The sequence below is a fragment of the Gossypium hirsutum genome, chromosome A05, assembly GCF_007990345.1.
Source record: "Gossypium hirsutum isolate 1008001.06 chromosome A05, Gossypium_hirsutum_v2.1, whole genome shotgun sequence".
Lineage (NCBI taxonomy): Eukaryota > Viridiplantae > Streptophyta > Magnoliopsida > Malvales > Malvaceae > Gossypium > Gossypium hirsutum.
In genome coordinates, this window is record NC_053428.1 from 52,355,952 (window position 1) to 52,371,673 (window position 15,722).

The 15,722-nt window shown below is 34.5% G+C and overlaps 2 protein-coding genes across 2 annotated transcripts; both read left to right on the plus strand.

Annotated features, from left to right (window-relative positions):
* The first annotated feature begins 512 nt into the window (after positions 1–512).
* On the plus strand, positions 513–1,551 carry LOC107959925 (sufE-like protein 2, chloroplastic). The gene has a single exon (XM_016896098.2). It carries the CDS (start codon positions 580–582, stop codon positions 1,240–1,242), a length of 663 nt encoding a protein of 220 aa, XP_016751587.1. The 5' UTR covers positions 513–579; the 3' UTR covers positions 1,243–1,551.
* Positions 1,552–13,661: 12,110 nt separating this feature from the next.
* Positions 13,662–14,345, plus strand: LOC107960990 (uncharacterized). The gene has a single exon (XM_016897233.1). It carries the CDS (start codon positions 13,662–13,664, stop codon positions 14,343–14,345), a length of 684 nt encoding a protein of 227 aa, XP_016752722.1.
* The last annotated feature ends 1,377 nt before the right edge of the window (positions 14,346–15,722 follow it).

Genomic DNA, 15,722 nt, shown 5'->3' on the forward strand with positions numbered 1-15,722 from the left:
AATGATCGATACGATGGTTCGATACCCAACGACAAGTTGAAGAACATATCTTAGATCCAATTTGATTTTATGGATAGTGTTAAAGATCGAAGAAGAAAGCTATTTGAATTTTGATTTGCAAATTCGTAATGTTCAAAGTTATTTTAAGAAATACATTAAACTATAAAAGAAAATAGAAAAGAGGACTTTTGATTATTGTAGATGATGAACAAAGAAGCCCATACAACAGCGATTTTAAAATTCAATGACTTAAATAAAAATTTGTAAATAGTTCATACTTTAGTGACGATTTTGTAATATTTTAAAATTGAGGGACCAAAATATAAACTTATTGATAGTTTAATAACTTTGAGTGTGATTAACCCTAACTTCTATTTATTATTGTATTTATTTACTATTATAAGTTTTAAAATATTTACTAATCCAAGCGTCAAGTTTATGTCATGCATGACAATTGACATATGGCAGCTACAACTTGAACTAAAACTTATAACTACGCTCCATCTTCCCTTTCTTTTTTATCTCTTGGCTCTTTCTTTTCCTTTTCTCCACTTCTCTTCATTTTCTTTCTATTCAAACATGACCTCCTTATCCATAACAACAACTGCAACAACCCCTTTCGCTTTCCCCTACCATTGTTTCTTTGATAAACTCTATTTCCTCATTACTAAAAGAATTCAATTAAAGCTTTGCAGAGGAGGTACTATTGAATCAAACAAATTCTCAGGTAAATCGGGTTCGAACAAGTTATTCGTTGCTTCGTCTTGTTTAACGAAGATTCAAACACCTGTGGAAACTACGTATAAACAAGGAGTTTCCCACAAGGTTCAGTTTTTGGTTTCGGAATTCAGGTCTTTAACGGAACCAATCGATCGCGTGAAACGGCTGTTATATTATGCAGAGATGCTCGCTCCGTTTGACGAGTCGGCTCGGCTGCCTGAGAATCGAGTCAAGGGTTGCACCACCCAGGTGTGGCTCGATGCCGGGATAGACAAAAAAGGGAAGGTTTGGTTTCGAGCTGACAGTGATTCAGAGATAAGTAAAGGTTTTTGTTCGTGTCTAATATGGGTGATGGACGGTGCCGATCCTGAAGAGGTTGTCGGGGTGACAGCTGAGGAATTGGTGGAGCTGAACGTCGGAGTCCATGGGAAGGTCCAATCTAGAGTGAATACATGGCAAAATGTGCTGATTAGTATGCGAGATAAAGCGGCGGCGCTGGTGGCGGAAAGGCACATGAAATGAACTCATCAGCTGAGGGTCTGAGGACGCCGCCATTTTCTTCATTGCTTGTCAGCTCTGCTGGAATTTAGACAGGACATTTAGATTTTCTTTGGTTTCCCCCGTCTTTGGTAATTTCAGGATGGTTATACGAAATTAAAGTAGTTTTTACTCTATGATTTTTGTAGATAAATTTATTAGATCAAGTCAAATATTTGAGATGGATGGAAAAAAATACTTTGAAGAATGAAAAAACATATAATTTCAATTCACTCCTTAAATTAAAGAGAAAAATTGGTTATTACAATTTTTTTTTAATTTTCACACAATAAATCATGAATCATGTTCGTGATTCGAAATTGATCTTCTGAATAAAATTGTCTCAGGGTTTATTGATTATTAAATATTTATTGATATAAATTAGTACTAATGAATGGTATCTAATTATTTTGGTTGGTGAAAGTCCATTCATTTAAAAAGAATTTTAATTTACCATTTCATTATTAAATTATACTCATTTTTATACTTTGATATATAAATTTTTTTAGTCTAAATTAATACTTAAAGTACAATCACTTCTTAATTTGATATTTAAAGATCACTTCTTAATTTGATATTTAAAGTATGTCTCTATTATATATTTTAGTTCATTTTTAACAAAAGTTATAACCAAACATAAACCGTCATGTAATGTTTTTATGTAAAAAATATTTTTTTCTTTTATTAGATGTATATACATAATAAAATATATATAAAAATTAGAAATAAATATATAAAAAATTCAAGAAATATATAAAATCTAGAAAAAAATATAAAAATAAAATTTACAAAAAATACGATAAATAAAAAGAAATTAATTGAACTTAATAATATTATTTTTAAAATATTTTTAAAATATTTTAATTTTTTTATAAAATTCTAAAAAATAATTTACATTTAAAGTTTTTTTTGAATTACTTGAAATTTGAATATATTTTTTAATTTTTATAAAATTTATAATTACAAAGGATCTTTCATTTGCCAAAGTTGTGTAATAGTTTTTTTTAACATTTATTATAAAATAGATTAAAAATTAAAAAATTATTTTAATACCTAATTGAGAAAAATTTTTATAATACGAAAATGAAAAAAAAATATTTCAAAGGTTTAATAGTGAATTAAGCCATTAGAAAAAGAAGCATTACAACTGTCTTAGGAGTTCCAAAAACAGAGGGGGGATTGTTGACAGAAACATATATAACAAAACAGTTGAAAGAACGGAACAATCAAAACCTGCTGTGGTTGGGTCGAGAACGGAATCTTATAATATATAGTTTTTAGAAATGAAATTGTGGGTCACTGACCGGTATCTTGGACAAATCTCCAAGATTTTTAGTTTTATTTGTTTGAACAAATATGTAGAAGATGGAAAACGAATAACTCTATTCAACAACCAAATTTAATTACTAATTTACCTAAAAAGGCTCATTTCCAAGCATATTTACAGAAATGAGCTGATTACAGAATTATTTATTGAAAAGGGCTAATTTTAGAAAAATGTTCTAATGTGGACACGTTTTAAGGGGAAAACGCCAGCAAATCGTGCCACTGGGGAGCGTTTTTGCCACGTCAGCCAGAAACACGCTAACAAGGAAGCGCTTTGTTGACGTGGCAAAAACACTCCGTATTTTTTAAACCCGACGGCTATTTTTTTTACCGTTGGGGGGTCCAACGGTCAAAAAAAATATAAAACTCCCTCCTATTATTTAACATATTATTTCTTCACATTTTAGCAAAAAAACTCTAAAATTTCTCCCTAACGCTTTCAAATTTCTCATTAAATTTTTCAAAACTCTTTTTAATTAGTTATTTACTTTAATTTTTTTTCTAAATTAGTATTATTTTTTTATAATTTCAAAAATATTTGATCGTGTTAGCAATGGCCGAGGAATTAATTCGTCTCGATGATAAACATATCTCATCAAACAAATGAAAATGGTAAGGGTTAATTTTAAATTTAGAATATTATTTAATTTTTTTAATTTATGTAATTTTAATTAATTTTAATTTTTTAATATTATTTATTATTCTTTTCATTTATGTAATTTAAATTAATTTGTATTTTATAATTTTTTATAACAATCTGTAGATCAGGTATTACAATGTTATATTCGAAATATGTTTGATCCGCCATCACCGTTGATAGAAAATTACTTAAGGGATGCAGGCTTTTGGCATGCGGCCACTATAGGTCGGGAGGTGCAAGTTGGACTCGAAACTCATCAGCGTGTTAATAGAGAGGTGGGACCCGAGACGCACACATTCCATCTTCCATGCGGAGAGTGTACTATCACTTTAGAGGATGTCCAGTTACAATTAGGATTTTAGGTGGATGGGTCCACACTCACGGGGTCCGTTCAACCTGCTGATTGGGGAGCCATATGCTACGATCTTTTGGGTGCGATTTTGGATAATTTTTATGGAGGTCGGATCAAGATGGGCTGGTTACGAGACACATTCCTGGAGCCAGAGAATAATTCGACTGAAGTAGAAAGAATACGATATGCTCCGGCATACATCCTTGAGATGATTGGAGGTTATCTGATGCCGGACTTGTCACGAAACCTCGTACATCTAAGGTGGCTGCTGAAACTCATTGATTTTAGAGCAGCTAATGAACTTAGTTGGGGGTCTACCATATTGGCAACATTGTACCGAGAGATGTGCAAGGTGACGCCACCAAATAAAGCCAAAATTGGAGGTTGTCTATCACTACTACAATCAGGGGTTCAGTTTCACTTTCCATTTTTATGTACTCGAGTGAACCACCCATATACATTCTCACTCATAACAAGGTAAATTTTTATTTGATTTTACAATTATTCCATAGATTTAAAATAAAATTGTATGCTGAAAATTTATTTAATTAGGTGGAACCATCCTGCAAATTATGTTGGAATACCTACCGCTCTTGAAGATATACAGCTTCTATTAGACCAACGGTCGAAAGCGAAAGTAAGTATTAAATAATATATATACATAAAATAGTCGTTTCTTATTTAGTTATTTAGTATTATGTATATAACTAATATTTTTATCCCGTTCATATAGTTTCAATAGACACCATATGAGGATCCGGCAATACGAGTAGTAATTCTAGAAGAATTCTTTCAAAATCAAAAGATTTGGCATGTTAAGGTCCCAATGGTTAACTATGCTATTGTCGAGATACACTAGATGGATAGAGTGCTGCGGCAATATAGATTCTGACAACCAATTCCTGAAGAACTTGAGGTGCTCGAGGACCAGCACAGAATTGACTTACGGCAAACGAATACGAATTGGCCGGTATTCTGGTCTGAATATATCGAAATTTTAGAAAACCGATATGATCATATACCTAATCGTAAACCGATCATAATCCCAGAGTTAGCGTGCACGCCTGATTACATGCCATGGTTTAAGATACATGGCAAGCCATATTTATTGTCGAAAGAGCAGAGGCGTCGGCAAATCCGTGTCGAAAGGGAATGACGGGGCCCTTTAAATCCAAGGAGAAGAGATGACAACACGGGCCCATTAATAGCACCCACACAATCATCGGGCCCAACACCTCAACCGAATACACCCACAGCACAGTCCTTTCATATTATGCCAAGTGGGTATCCTAGCCCTTATATGTATCCTAACCCTTATATGTTTCCTTTTTCCAGTCTTATGCCAGATTGGAATGCATGGCCTGGTGTATCTCCTTTCCAGATGACTCCAACTCAACAGATGATATATAGGCCATCGTCGCCGGAGGAATCGCATAAGGCACCGTCAGTGAGCTCATCTCATTACCATTCCCCATTACCTTATGGGATTCAAACACCTCTGCCGTAGGTGATGCAAACACCTTCATATTCTTTATTCTACCAAGGCGGGTCATCCTCCCAACACTCATAACTGGAGCATCCACAACCCCCAACGGAGCAACCAATGAGGAATCCAGCGCGTAATCGTCAACCACCCCCATGTGGCATTGATTTCGACCAACATATACATTGATTTTTTAAATATATTTTTACAAACTATTTCTATATTGTTTCATTTAATAAAATAAAAGTTATTTTTTAATATTTTAATAGTAAATTAATTTTATATTTTTAATAAAATAGAAGTTCTTTTGAATAAGGCGGAATAAAAATAATGCAACATAGTTTCATTACAGCAATTATCAACTATTTCGATTTGGACATGATCGAATTGTATAACCTGGGTTCCTACACCATCCACAAAACTTCTATTGGCTCGTTCTTTCCCGGATATCCATATTATTATGTATTCTACTCAAGTAAGATTGACCTTTTGGTTTGTGACACAATTCTTTATCCGATAACAACTTAAACGGAGCAAGCGATGCAAACGACCACTTACGTTCATCTGAGACCGGTAGGAATACGTGTCTTCACACATTGTACATGTATTGTATTTTGTACACTTGGTCGACATATCTCATGGGATCAAAATGGAAATTCTGACAAGCTGCAATTACATGAGCACATAGATAACGAAGTGCGTCAAACATCCTACAGACACAAGTCCTATTTATCAGGTGTACACAATATTGCCCGCCGATAATACATTGGCTCAATCTGTCAAACTCCGTCACATGAAACCATAGGTTGTTGCGATCGTGACACATTGTGTGTATCGTGTTGAACCGCGCCTTTGCCTTGTTAATTTCTTGCAAAACCTTCTGGAACCATACATGGCCTCCCTACATTTGGCCTTTATAACTCGCTACTCACTTTGGAAATAGTGCCACCAAACGAAAACATGCCTCTCGCACAACCGAGGTTATCGATAAATGACGCATTCTTTTTAGAATAGAATTTATGCATTCAGCCAGGTTTGTGGTCATATGACCATATCATAGGCCACCATCATATGCTTGTTTCCACTGTTTGAAAGGTATGTTACAGAGGTAGTCTGCGCCTTTATCGTTAGCTGAACGCAAAATCCCTAACATCTCATGAAAATGGTCCTTATTGATCTCATACCCTACCAATATAAGTTGATAGCAAAAATTACATACCAATATTCCATTCAAAATAAATTGAATATTACAAACGAAAGTATATTAATAGAGATTAAATACCCATGTTGGTCACTTGCTGTCGTTCAGTCGTAGACCGATATTGCCCGTAATAGTTGGATGCAACATACCTTAGACAATACCGATGGTGTGTGCAATCCTATAGGTTTCCCTATCGCTCAATTGCGGCTAGTATTCTAGTGCCCCGATCCGATATAACACAGATATTAGGTTGGGGGCACACATGCCTCCTTAACCTAGAGAGAAAGAAATCTCAGTCATCGCCTGACTCCCCCAGTGTTATTGCAAATGCAATTGGAAGAATTCTACCACCGTCATCCTATGCCACAACTAGTAATAGCCGATGGTTATATCTACCATACATAAAGGTACCGTCAATTTGTACTAATGGCTTGTAGTTCACAAATGCATTCTGACATTGCTTAAAGCTCTAGAACAGATGCTTGAACACTTGCCAGCAATCGGTCGTTGTAGTATTCAGGGACTGTTTTAAGGTCTGTTATGCATCCTAGGACGTACCTCTCCAGCACCTGACACCATTGCTAAACTTCATTATATGAAGCGTCCCACCCACTATGCATATTTTCCAACGACTTTTACTTAGCTATCCAAGCCTAGCAGTAAGAGGGCGTGTACCTCAATTCGCTACGAATACTGGCAATTATGTATGACACAAAAGTCTTGGGATCCGCCTTCAACATCGGTAGTATTAAGCAAGCTATCATACCTGAATCCATCTTGGGATAACCTTGTGAAACACCTGCTAACGAAGTATATTAAATAATACAACATTAAGTAATAACATTATTATTCAAAACCCTAGACACCCATTGATACTGTACCGGCAACATAGGTATGTGGACCTTTGTACTTTTTATCTCCTATAAGCCTATCTTTTTCTTGAAAGAAACCATGATTTTTCATGAACACATACCATTTTTCACTGCACACTTGGCCTCGAACTTCTTAGATTTGGATTTAACCACGTTGTAGTTAACCTCATGATTGATTTTATGTTGTTTCAAAGCACTAAGAAAACTATCCTTACTGGAAAACTCCTTACCAACTTCCAATTCACCCGAATCCAATGACAAACTTGTACGGTCAAGCATTGTGTGGTAGATCTGGAAATCTAACGCATCATCTGCCGATATATTGATATTACGCATGTGGGTTGGATGCGAGTATGCCCTAAATCGCGGATCTTCTTCTTCTTCCTCTAAACTCCCTTCAACATCTTCAGGTTCGGATAGAACAAGCTCTAGTTCAGAAAATAATGCAACTTCTATACCATTGGGGCTGGGCTCTCGAGTTGGATCCACATTCAACTCATCATCTAACCACTATCATCTGTAACGTATGAGGTCTTCTCACCGGTGGACGTCGTAGGGAGTACATCATCCCTTCTTGTGGACGTTTCATAACGTGCCCAATCAGATGTGGATTGCCAACCACTAGAAGTTGATGTCATTCCTCAATACAAATTTCCAGCATCAAACATCGACCCATCGATGTGCATGTCCTATCCACTAACCGAGTGTTGTGCAAGAGTTGTGTTTTCCATATTGCCACCAAACACGAGCGCTTCCATGTTCTGCCTCTCACTAGCGAAGTGTCGGCTAGAGGTCGTGTATTCCTCTCGAACAGCAGTTGATGTTGAAGTCGCACATGTTTCATTTAACGATGAAAATTGAACATATAACTTAAGATAGGGTGATCCACTAGCGAGATGAGTCTGTACCATCGCCTCAAAGCTACGACCACCTTTGATATCAAATGAGTCATATGTCACGGGATCAATCGAAGCACAAAATCAATACTTAATAGAAGAAACCCTACTTGGCGTCGTTTCGAAGATTTTACGCCTAATTCTTTTACGAAATTCTATAAAATCTATCTCTAGTTAAAAACCATTCACGTTGTGTTCTATAATAAAAAAACGTAATTTTTTGTGTCACTTTTCGGTGTCACGGACCTCACCATCATAATAAATAACAGTACAAATACGCTGACTCATCTTCAACTTCTATTATGCTTAGCCTCTCTAATTTTTCTTACTGTAACTTATGCAACCTGAGAATAAAATTTGCCTCGTTTATAGCTTAAGGCCAAGCATGAACTACTGTAGAAAAATAGCGTCCACATGAGAGCTTTTTTTAGAACTTTTGTTGATATTGCATCATGCTTGAAGCGTTTTTGACACTATTTGTTTAGAAATATCTTCTCAAATTTATTTTTTCAGGAACTACTATAGAAAAAGAACGTCCACGTGGGAGCTTTTTTAAAAAATTTTGCTGACATTACGTCATACTTGAAGCGTTTTTGACACTATTTGTTTGGAAACGTCTTCTTAAAATTATTTTTTCAAGAACTATTGTAGAAAAACCATAAACCCTAATTTAAATAATTTTTATAAGATAACACTAAATCCTGATTTATTTTTAAAATCTACTAAAATCCTAAACCCTAACTTATTCTAACAAAAACTTAAAACCTAAAACCTAAACCCTAAATTATTTTAGCAAAACCCTAACCCTAAAAACCCTAAAAAACCCTAGGGACTAAACATGCAAAAATTTCAAACCTAAAAAAACACAGAGCAAAATGCGCCTCTTGGGGAACTTTTTGCCACGTCAGCAAAGCGCTTATTCGTCAGCGCATTTTTGGTTGACGTGGCCAAAAAAGCTCCCCTAGGGGCGTGATTTGCTGACATTTCCCCCTAAAACGTGTCCACATATGAGCGTTTTGCCAAAATCGACCCTTTCCGATAAATAATTCTGTAATTGACCCATTTCCGTAAATATGTTTGGAAATAGATCTTTTTAGATAAATTAGTCAAATTCAACTTGATTATGGATTTTTTAAATTTAAATTATAACTATTTTAGATAATTATAATTATTACACTTTTATTATAAAAAAATTAAAATGTTTGATATTTTCACTGTGTCATGTTTTATTTCGTGTTGTATTTATTTACTGTTATAGGTTTTAAAATATTTACAAAGCCAAGCGTCAAGTTTATGTCATGCATGACAATTGATAAATGGCTGCAACACTTAATTAAAAGCTTGACTTTAAACCATTTCCAATTCAATGTATTCCACCATTATAGGAAGCTTTAAAGAGGAACGTCATTATCATTTTAAAAAATAGAGATTTGGTGGGTGGGACGGGCGGCGGAAATTATTAATTATATTATTAAATTGGTATTAAAATAATAACATAATAATATCTCTATAATCTTTATAATATTTTATTATATAAGTATGAGTGTGAAAAAATTTAAAATTGACCACAATATCAAAATTTTTCATTATATTACTATATTAATTTAGAATTATTATTATTAATAAAAACGTTTAAGTAAAATAAAAGTTGTGGGAAAATATTTATATTTTAATTTACAACTATAAGTTAGAAAATGTGTTAATTATAAAATAGAGTTATGAATAGATTTTAAGTATAAAATATAAAAAAATTGTGATAATTATATATTTAAAAGTATTTATAATTTAATAAAAGTTATGATAATTACACATCTAAAAATAATTATAGTATCCATTCCAAAAATATCTCAACCAAAAAAGTCAAGAGTGCTCTTTTAGGTCTCCCAAAGAAATAGTGAATACTGTGGTTGGGAAGGAGATGAGTGGTGACTTTGGAACGACGAAAGATCAAAACGAAATTGCCCTTCTCGAAGAAGAACTAATCCAGTTAACGGTGAAAAGTTCAACACTGGTCTCAGCTGAGAATCCAACGTTGATCTGCTCAGTATGGACGAGGAAAACATATAATCCAGACAGTCTGTGAGCGCAATTGAAAAGCATTTGGAAGACAAAAAAGAAATTTGAGATTCAGATCGCAGGTCAGAATTTATTTACAATCTCTTTTGAAGATAAGGAAGATTTAGAACAGATTTTAGAAGGACGACCATGGCACTTCCGGAAACAACTAATTATCATTGAGCGCCTGGCGCAACCTATTGAAAGACACAAGATCATACTGGTTCATTCTCCGTTTTGGTTAAAGGCTGGCCCTTGTCCTTCGGAGTGTGATAAGAAGGACCTTATACATGCAGTTGGATCTACTTTTGGGGGATAATCCGAGCTGAGATCAAAGGTATGTTCTGTCAAATTAGAGTCAATTTGCATGTCCAAAACCAATTGAGAAGAGGTATTTTTGTTGTTCCTAATGGAAAAAGGAAGATCTGGCTATCCTTTAAATATGAAAACCTTCCAATCTTTTGTTTTGGATGCAGTAGAATGGGGCATGGAGTCAAGGAGTGTCCAGCAAAACATGTGGGGAATAATAATAAAGAAGGAGAAGAATATCCATTCTCAATAGCACTCAAGGCCAAATCATCTGCCATAGGAAAAGAATGCTTGGTTTTTGGTTCACTGATGAAAAAAACAATGGAACAATGTTCCTATACAGAAGGGGAAAAGAAGTGCAAAGAAGAGGAGGTCCAGTCGAAACCCAGGAGAACAGCCAATCGGACGGTAAAGGAAGTTTACTTAGAAGAGAACTCTGTGAATAGGGGAACAGAAACTTCGCAGCTAAACTTTAAGGATACTACTGCTTATCTTTCGCCTCAAGTTTCGCCTATAAAAGGGGAAGATAAATTAAATAAAAATTGGTACACTGAAGAAGACAGATCAAAAGGAAATTTTACAATGGTGGGGCCTACAAAAGAGGAAAGACATTCTAACACAAATAGAGGTACTGAAGGGGACCAGTTTAAAAACCTATCCGCCTTAGATGGGCCCACTAATGATGTTGAAGATATTTTGAGACATAAGATAAAGAGGTGGCGACGTGTGTTAAGCAGAGAGAAAAATGATTCTAATATGAGTGAGAGTCAAATTGGAAAGCGGAAAATTGAACAGGTACTGGATCTTGATCTCGAAGTATATCCCAAAGATGGAATAAAAAAACAAAATTCGATGATGGGTACTCCAGAGTTATTTCAACAATACAGCCTTTTCTATCTCCTTTAAAGATTGATGATGCTCTTCCACAAACCATATCGGCGGCTGCCAAACGGTCAGTCGACCGAAAGCAATGAAACTTCTGAGCTGGAATGTCCGAGGATTGGGGAATCCTCGGGCCATTCGAAGGCTTCAAAATACATTGAAGCTTTATAATCCCCAATTGGTCTTCTTGATGGAGACAAAATTAGATAATAAGAGAATGGAAAGTGTTCGGAGACGATGTGGTTTTCAAAATGGTTTGGATGTCTCAGCTGAAGGTTCTCGTGGAGGATTAAGTCTTGCATGGAACGGGAATAATCTAATTCAAGTTTATAGTTATTCAACTTACCATATTGATGTGGGAATTACCGACGAAAATAACCAAAATAAATGGCGGTTCACCGGCTTCTATGGGAATCCACGACAAGCAAATAAATAGGAATCATGGAATTTACTCCGCCAATTAAAAGAGATGTATCTGTTACCATGATGTGTATGTAGGGATTTTAACGAGATTATGTATGCACACGAGAAAATTGGAGGGAGAGTAAAGGATGAACGACAAACGGAGAAATTTAGAAGAGTTTTAGAAGAATGTGATCTGGTGGATATGGGTTTTCATGGGCAAAAGTTTACATGGGAAAGGGGAAATTTCGCGGATACAAATATAAGGGAGAGGCTTGACAGGGGGCTTGCAAACTTGGAATGGATGAATTTATTTAACGATTACTTCGTACAAAATTTACCTCACTCTTTTTTTGACCATTGTCCGATCCTCATCAAAACTACGCCAATGATGAAGCAGTTTGGAAATCGGTTCTTTAAATTTGAGTCTTGGTGGATAACTGAGTCGTCATGCGAGGAACTAATTAAAGAAGTTTGGACAAAGACGTCTGGAAATATTCTTGAAAAATTAGAACACATCGGGGTTGCCCTCAAAAGATGGGAGAAAAAAGTTAAGGGAGAACGTAGGAAAAGAGCAATGAATATCCGTGAACGACTGTCTGAACTCGATAACATGGAGAGGGATGATGATATTTTAGCAGAAGTAATTGATGTAAAATTAGAATTAAATTGGGAGATGGAGAAAGAAGAGATGTATTGGGAGCAGAGAGCCCGAACAAATTGGTTGCGACACGGCGATAGAATTACGGCTTTCTTTCACAATATGTCATCTCAGAGACGTAGAATTAACAAAATACGAGGGCTGGAAGACAATGAGGGTATTCTTAGAACAGAAGAGGAAGAAAATGAAGAGATTTTACGAGATTATTTTACGAGGCTCTTCCACTCCAACGGGATTGGCGATAGTAGCCATTTTCTTTCAGGTGTTGCGAGGAAAATCAGTGGGGAAACAAACCATATGTTAACTGCGAAATACAAAGAGGAAGATATTACTGAGGCACTCAACAGCATTGGTCCAACAAAAGCCCCAAGTCCTAACGGCTTCCCATCAATCTTTTTTCAAAAATACTGGCACATAGTGGAAGGTGAGGTTTGGGATTTTTGTTTAGACGTTCTCAATAAAGGACAATCTCTGTAAAAACATTAATCACACAAATATTGTTTTAATCCCGAAGATGTCTCATCCGAGAAACCCATAACATTTTAGACTAATTAGCCTTTGTTCGGTCTTTTACAAAATAATCTCCAAAACTATTGCTAATAGATTCCAAAACGTCCTTGAACATTGTATTGATCTTGCTCAGAGTGCCTTTATACCGGGTAGACTAATCACTGATAATATTTTGCTCGCTTATGAGATTCTACATTCTATGAGGAACAAAAGGGTGGGAAAGAAAGGTTCTATGGCAATAAAGATCGATATGAGCAAGGCGTACAATCAGGTGGAATGGGAATTTTTGGAGCAAATGATGGGCAAAATAGGTTTCAATAGAAGTTGGATTCGACTCATTATGCACTGTATAAGCACAGTCTCTTACTCGATTGTTCTAAATGGTGAAGTCGGGAAAACGTTTTGGCCAATGAGAGGATTACGACAGGGAGATCCGCTGAGTCCTTTTTTATTTCTCATCAGCAGTGAGGGTTTATCGACTCTCTTAAGACTCGCAAGAGAGGAAGGGTCTCTGAGAGGAATTAAAGCATGCAGAAGGAGTCCCCAGATTACTCACCTACTGTTCGCTGACGATTGTATTCTTTTTGGAGAGGCATCTGAAGAAGGTACGATTGTATTATTTGCCTACTCTAGTGAATCTAAGAATCAGAAGGTTAACAAACGAGGGAGTATGTCCAAGATGCAAGCAAGGCCTGGAGAACAGGGAGCACATATTCCGTGATTGCACTGTTACAAAAGAAACATGGAATACATTACGATATGATTGGCCCCAGGATTTATCTCATTTGGAGTTCTTGGATTGGTTTACCTGGTTCATGCTAAACAAAGAGAACGACAGCTACCGTATGTTCATTTGCGCTATCTGGGCTATCTGGCATGCTAGAAATCAATGGATCTATGAAGGACGACGGAGATCTAGAGCAGAGACAGCAAGATTTATTTTAGAGTATCTCCAAGAGCTGAACACCATAAAGCAGATATATCCTACATCAAGAATGTCTCAAGAGCCGTGGAAGCCTCCGGAGCAAGGGTTCTGCAAAATCAATTTCGATGCTGCAGTGGATACTAAAAACTACAGATCATGCTCAGGAATCATCATCAGAGACTGTAATGGGGATGTCATGAATTCAACAACCACAATAAACGAAAATGTACCTTCAGGGTTTGCAGCTGAAGCCCTTGCATGTCTACAGGGACTTGAAATGGGAAAGAATCTGGGGTTAAAATATGTGGAAATTGAAGGAGATTCCCTGGCCATTATTAAACGAGTCAAAAGCAGAAATAGAGATAAATCGGTAATAGGGGCACACATCCATAATATTAAAGAACTGAGTAAGGCCTTCTACGAGTGTAAGTTTCAACATGTCAGACGAACAGTTAATGAGCATGCGCATATACTGGCAACAAGGGGTTTAAAAATGAAGAATACCACTCACCTTGCCCAGAGAAATAATGGTCTGGATATTACAATCGCTGAAGTCGATCGTGGAAGGTGTTGAAGAAGAACCGAAGGTTTAAGATTGAGAAGAGAACCATTTAATTTTACCAGACGATTGATCTTCTCCAGGAGCTGCTATAATTGAGAAAGAAGATTTTTTCAACAGGGTTTAGAAATGCAAGCTCATAAAGCTGGGTTACCTTTCCTTTCTTTTGTCGTTTCATTTGTTTCTTTATTAGTATTTTAATAGGCCTGTGTATGTTTGGGCCATGCTTTATTTTCTTAGGAACAAGTTATGGTTTCCTTTCTTATTTAATACAACCCAGTTTTTATTAAATAAAAATAAAAATAATTATAGTTTAATTTATAAACTAGAGTTAAACTGCTAATTATAAACTAGATTTATTACTTGAATTGAACTCTAAGTATGAAATATATAAAATTTTTGATAATTATACATTTAAAAGTATTTATAATTTAATAAATGTTGTGATAATTATAATTTTAAAAATAATTATAATTATAATTTACAATTATTAATTAATAAAGTTGTTCTAACTGTAAAATAAAGTTATTACTTGAATAGAACTCCAAGTATAAAATATATAATCATCATTAATTATAATTTAAATTACAATTATAAGGTAAAAAAAATTACATAAAAAAGTTGTGCTAATTTTAAAATATAGTCATTATAGAACTCTCAATATAAAATATAACAAAAAGTTGTGATAATGATAATTATAATTTTAATTACAATTACAATTAGTAGTTAAAAAAATTATGCTAATTTTAATGATGTAAAATAGAGTTATTACTTGAATAGAATTCTAAGTATATTAATTATCATTTAATTAATATTAGAGTTACATACCAATTAAAATAAGTTTAGCATTTTAAATAGCCTTCAAATATTTAATCAAGTAGCATTTAGAATTATATATAAAAACAATTGCTCTTCGAAGAGAGAATATTGGATCATATTCGAACAACTATAGCACTAGAGAGAAAAGAAAGATTATTTTAATCAATAATAAGGTTATATAATATTATGATTTAAAAAAATTGTATGTTGTTTATATTATTTGAAGCAAGCACTCTTAAAATTAGTTTTTATCTATTCGGCTTTTTTGTGCAAGTATAAAAAACATTTGTTGAGTTTGTTTTGAAAATAAAATCAAATTTCAATAATTATTTTTAATCGTTATTATTATAATTAAAATTATATGCAACATATGTGACATTAGAAACTAATATAAATAAAAACACAAGTTTAGTTTACACTCTTTATTTTCTATCATATTACTAAATGAACATTTAAAAATAATTATAATATTTAATTTAAAATTATTAGTTAAAATGTTAACATAAAATAAAATTTGGATAATTATACGTTTTAAAGTAATTAGAATTTAATAAAAATTGTGATAATCACACA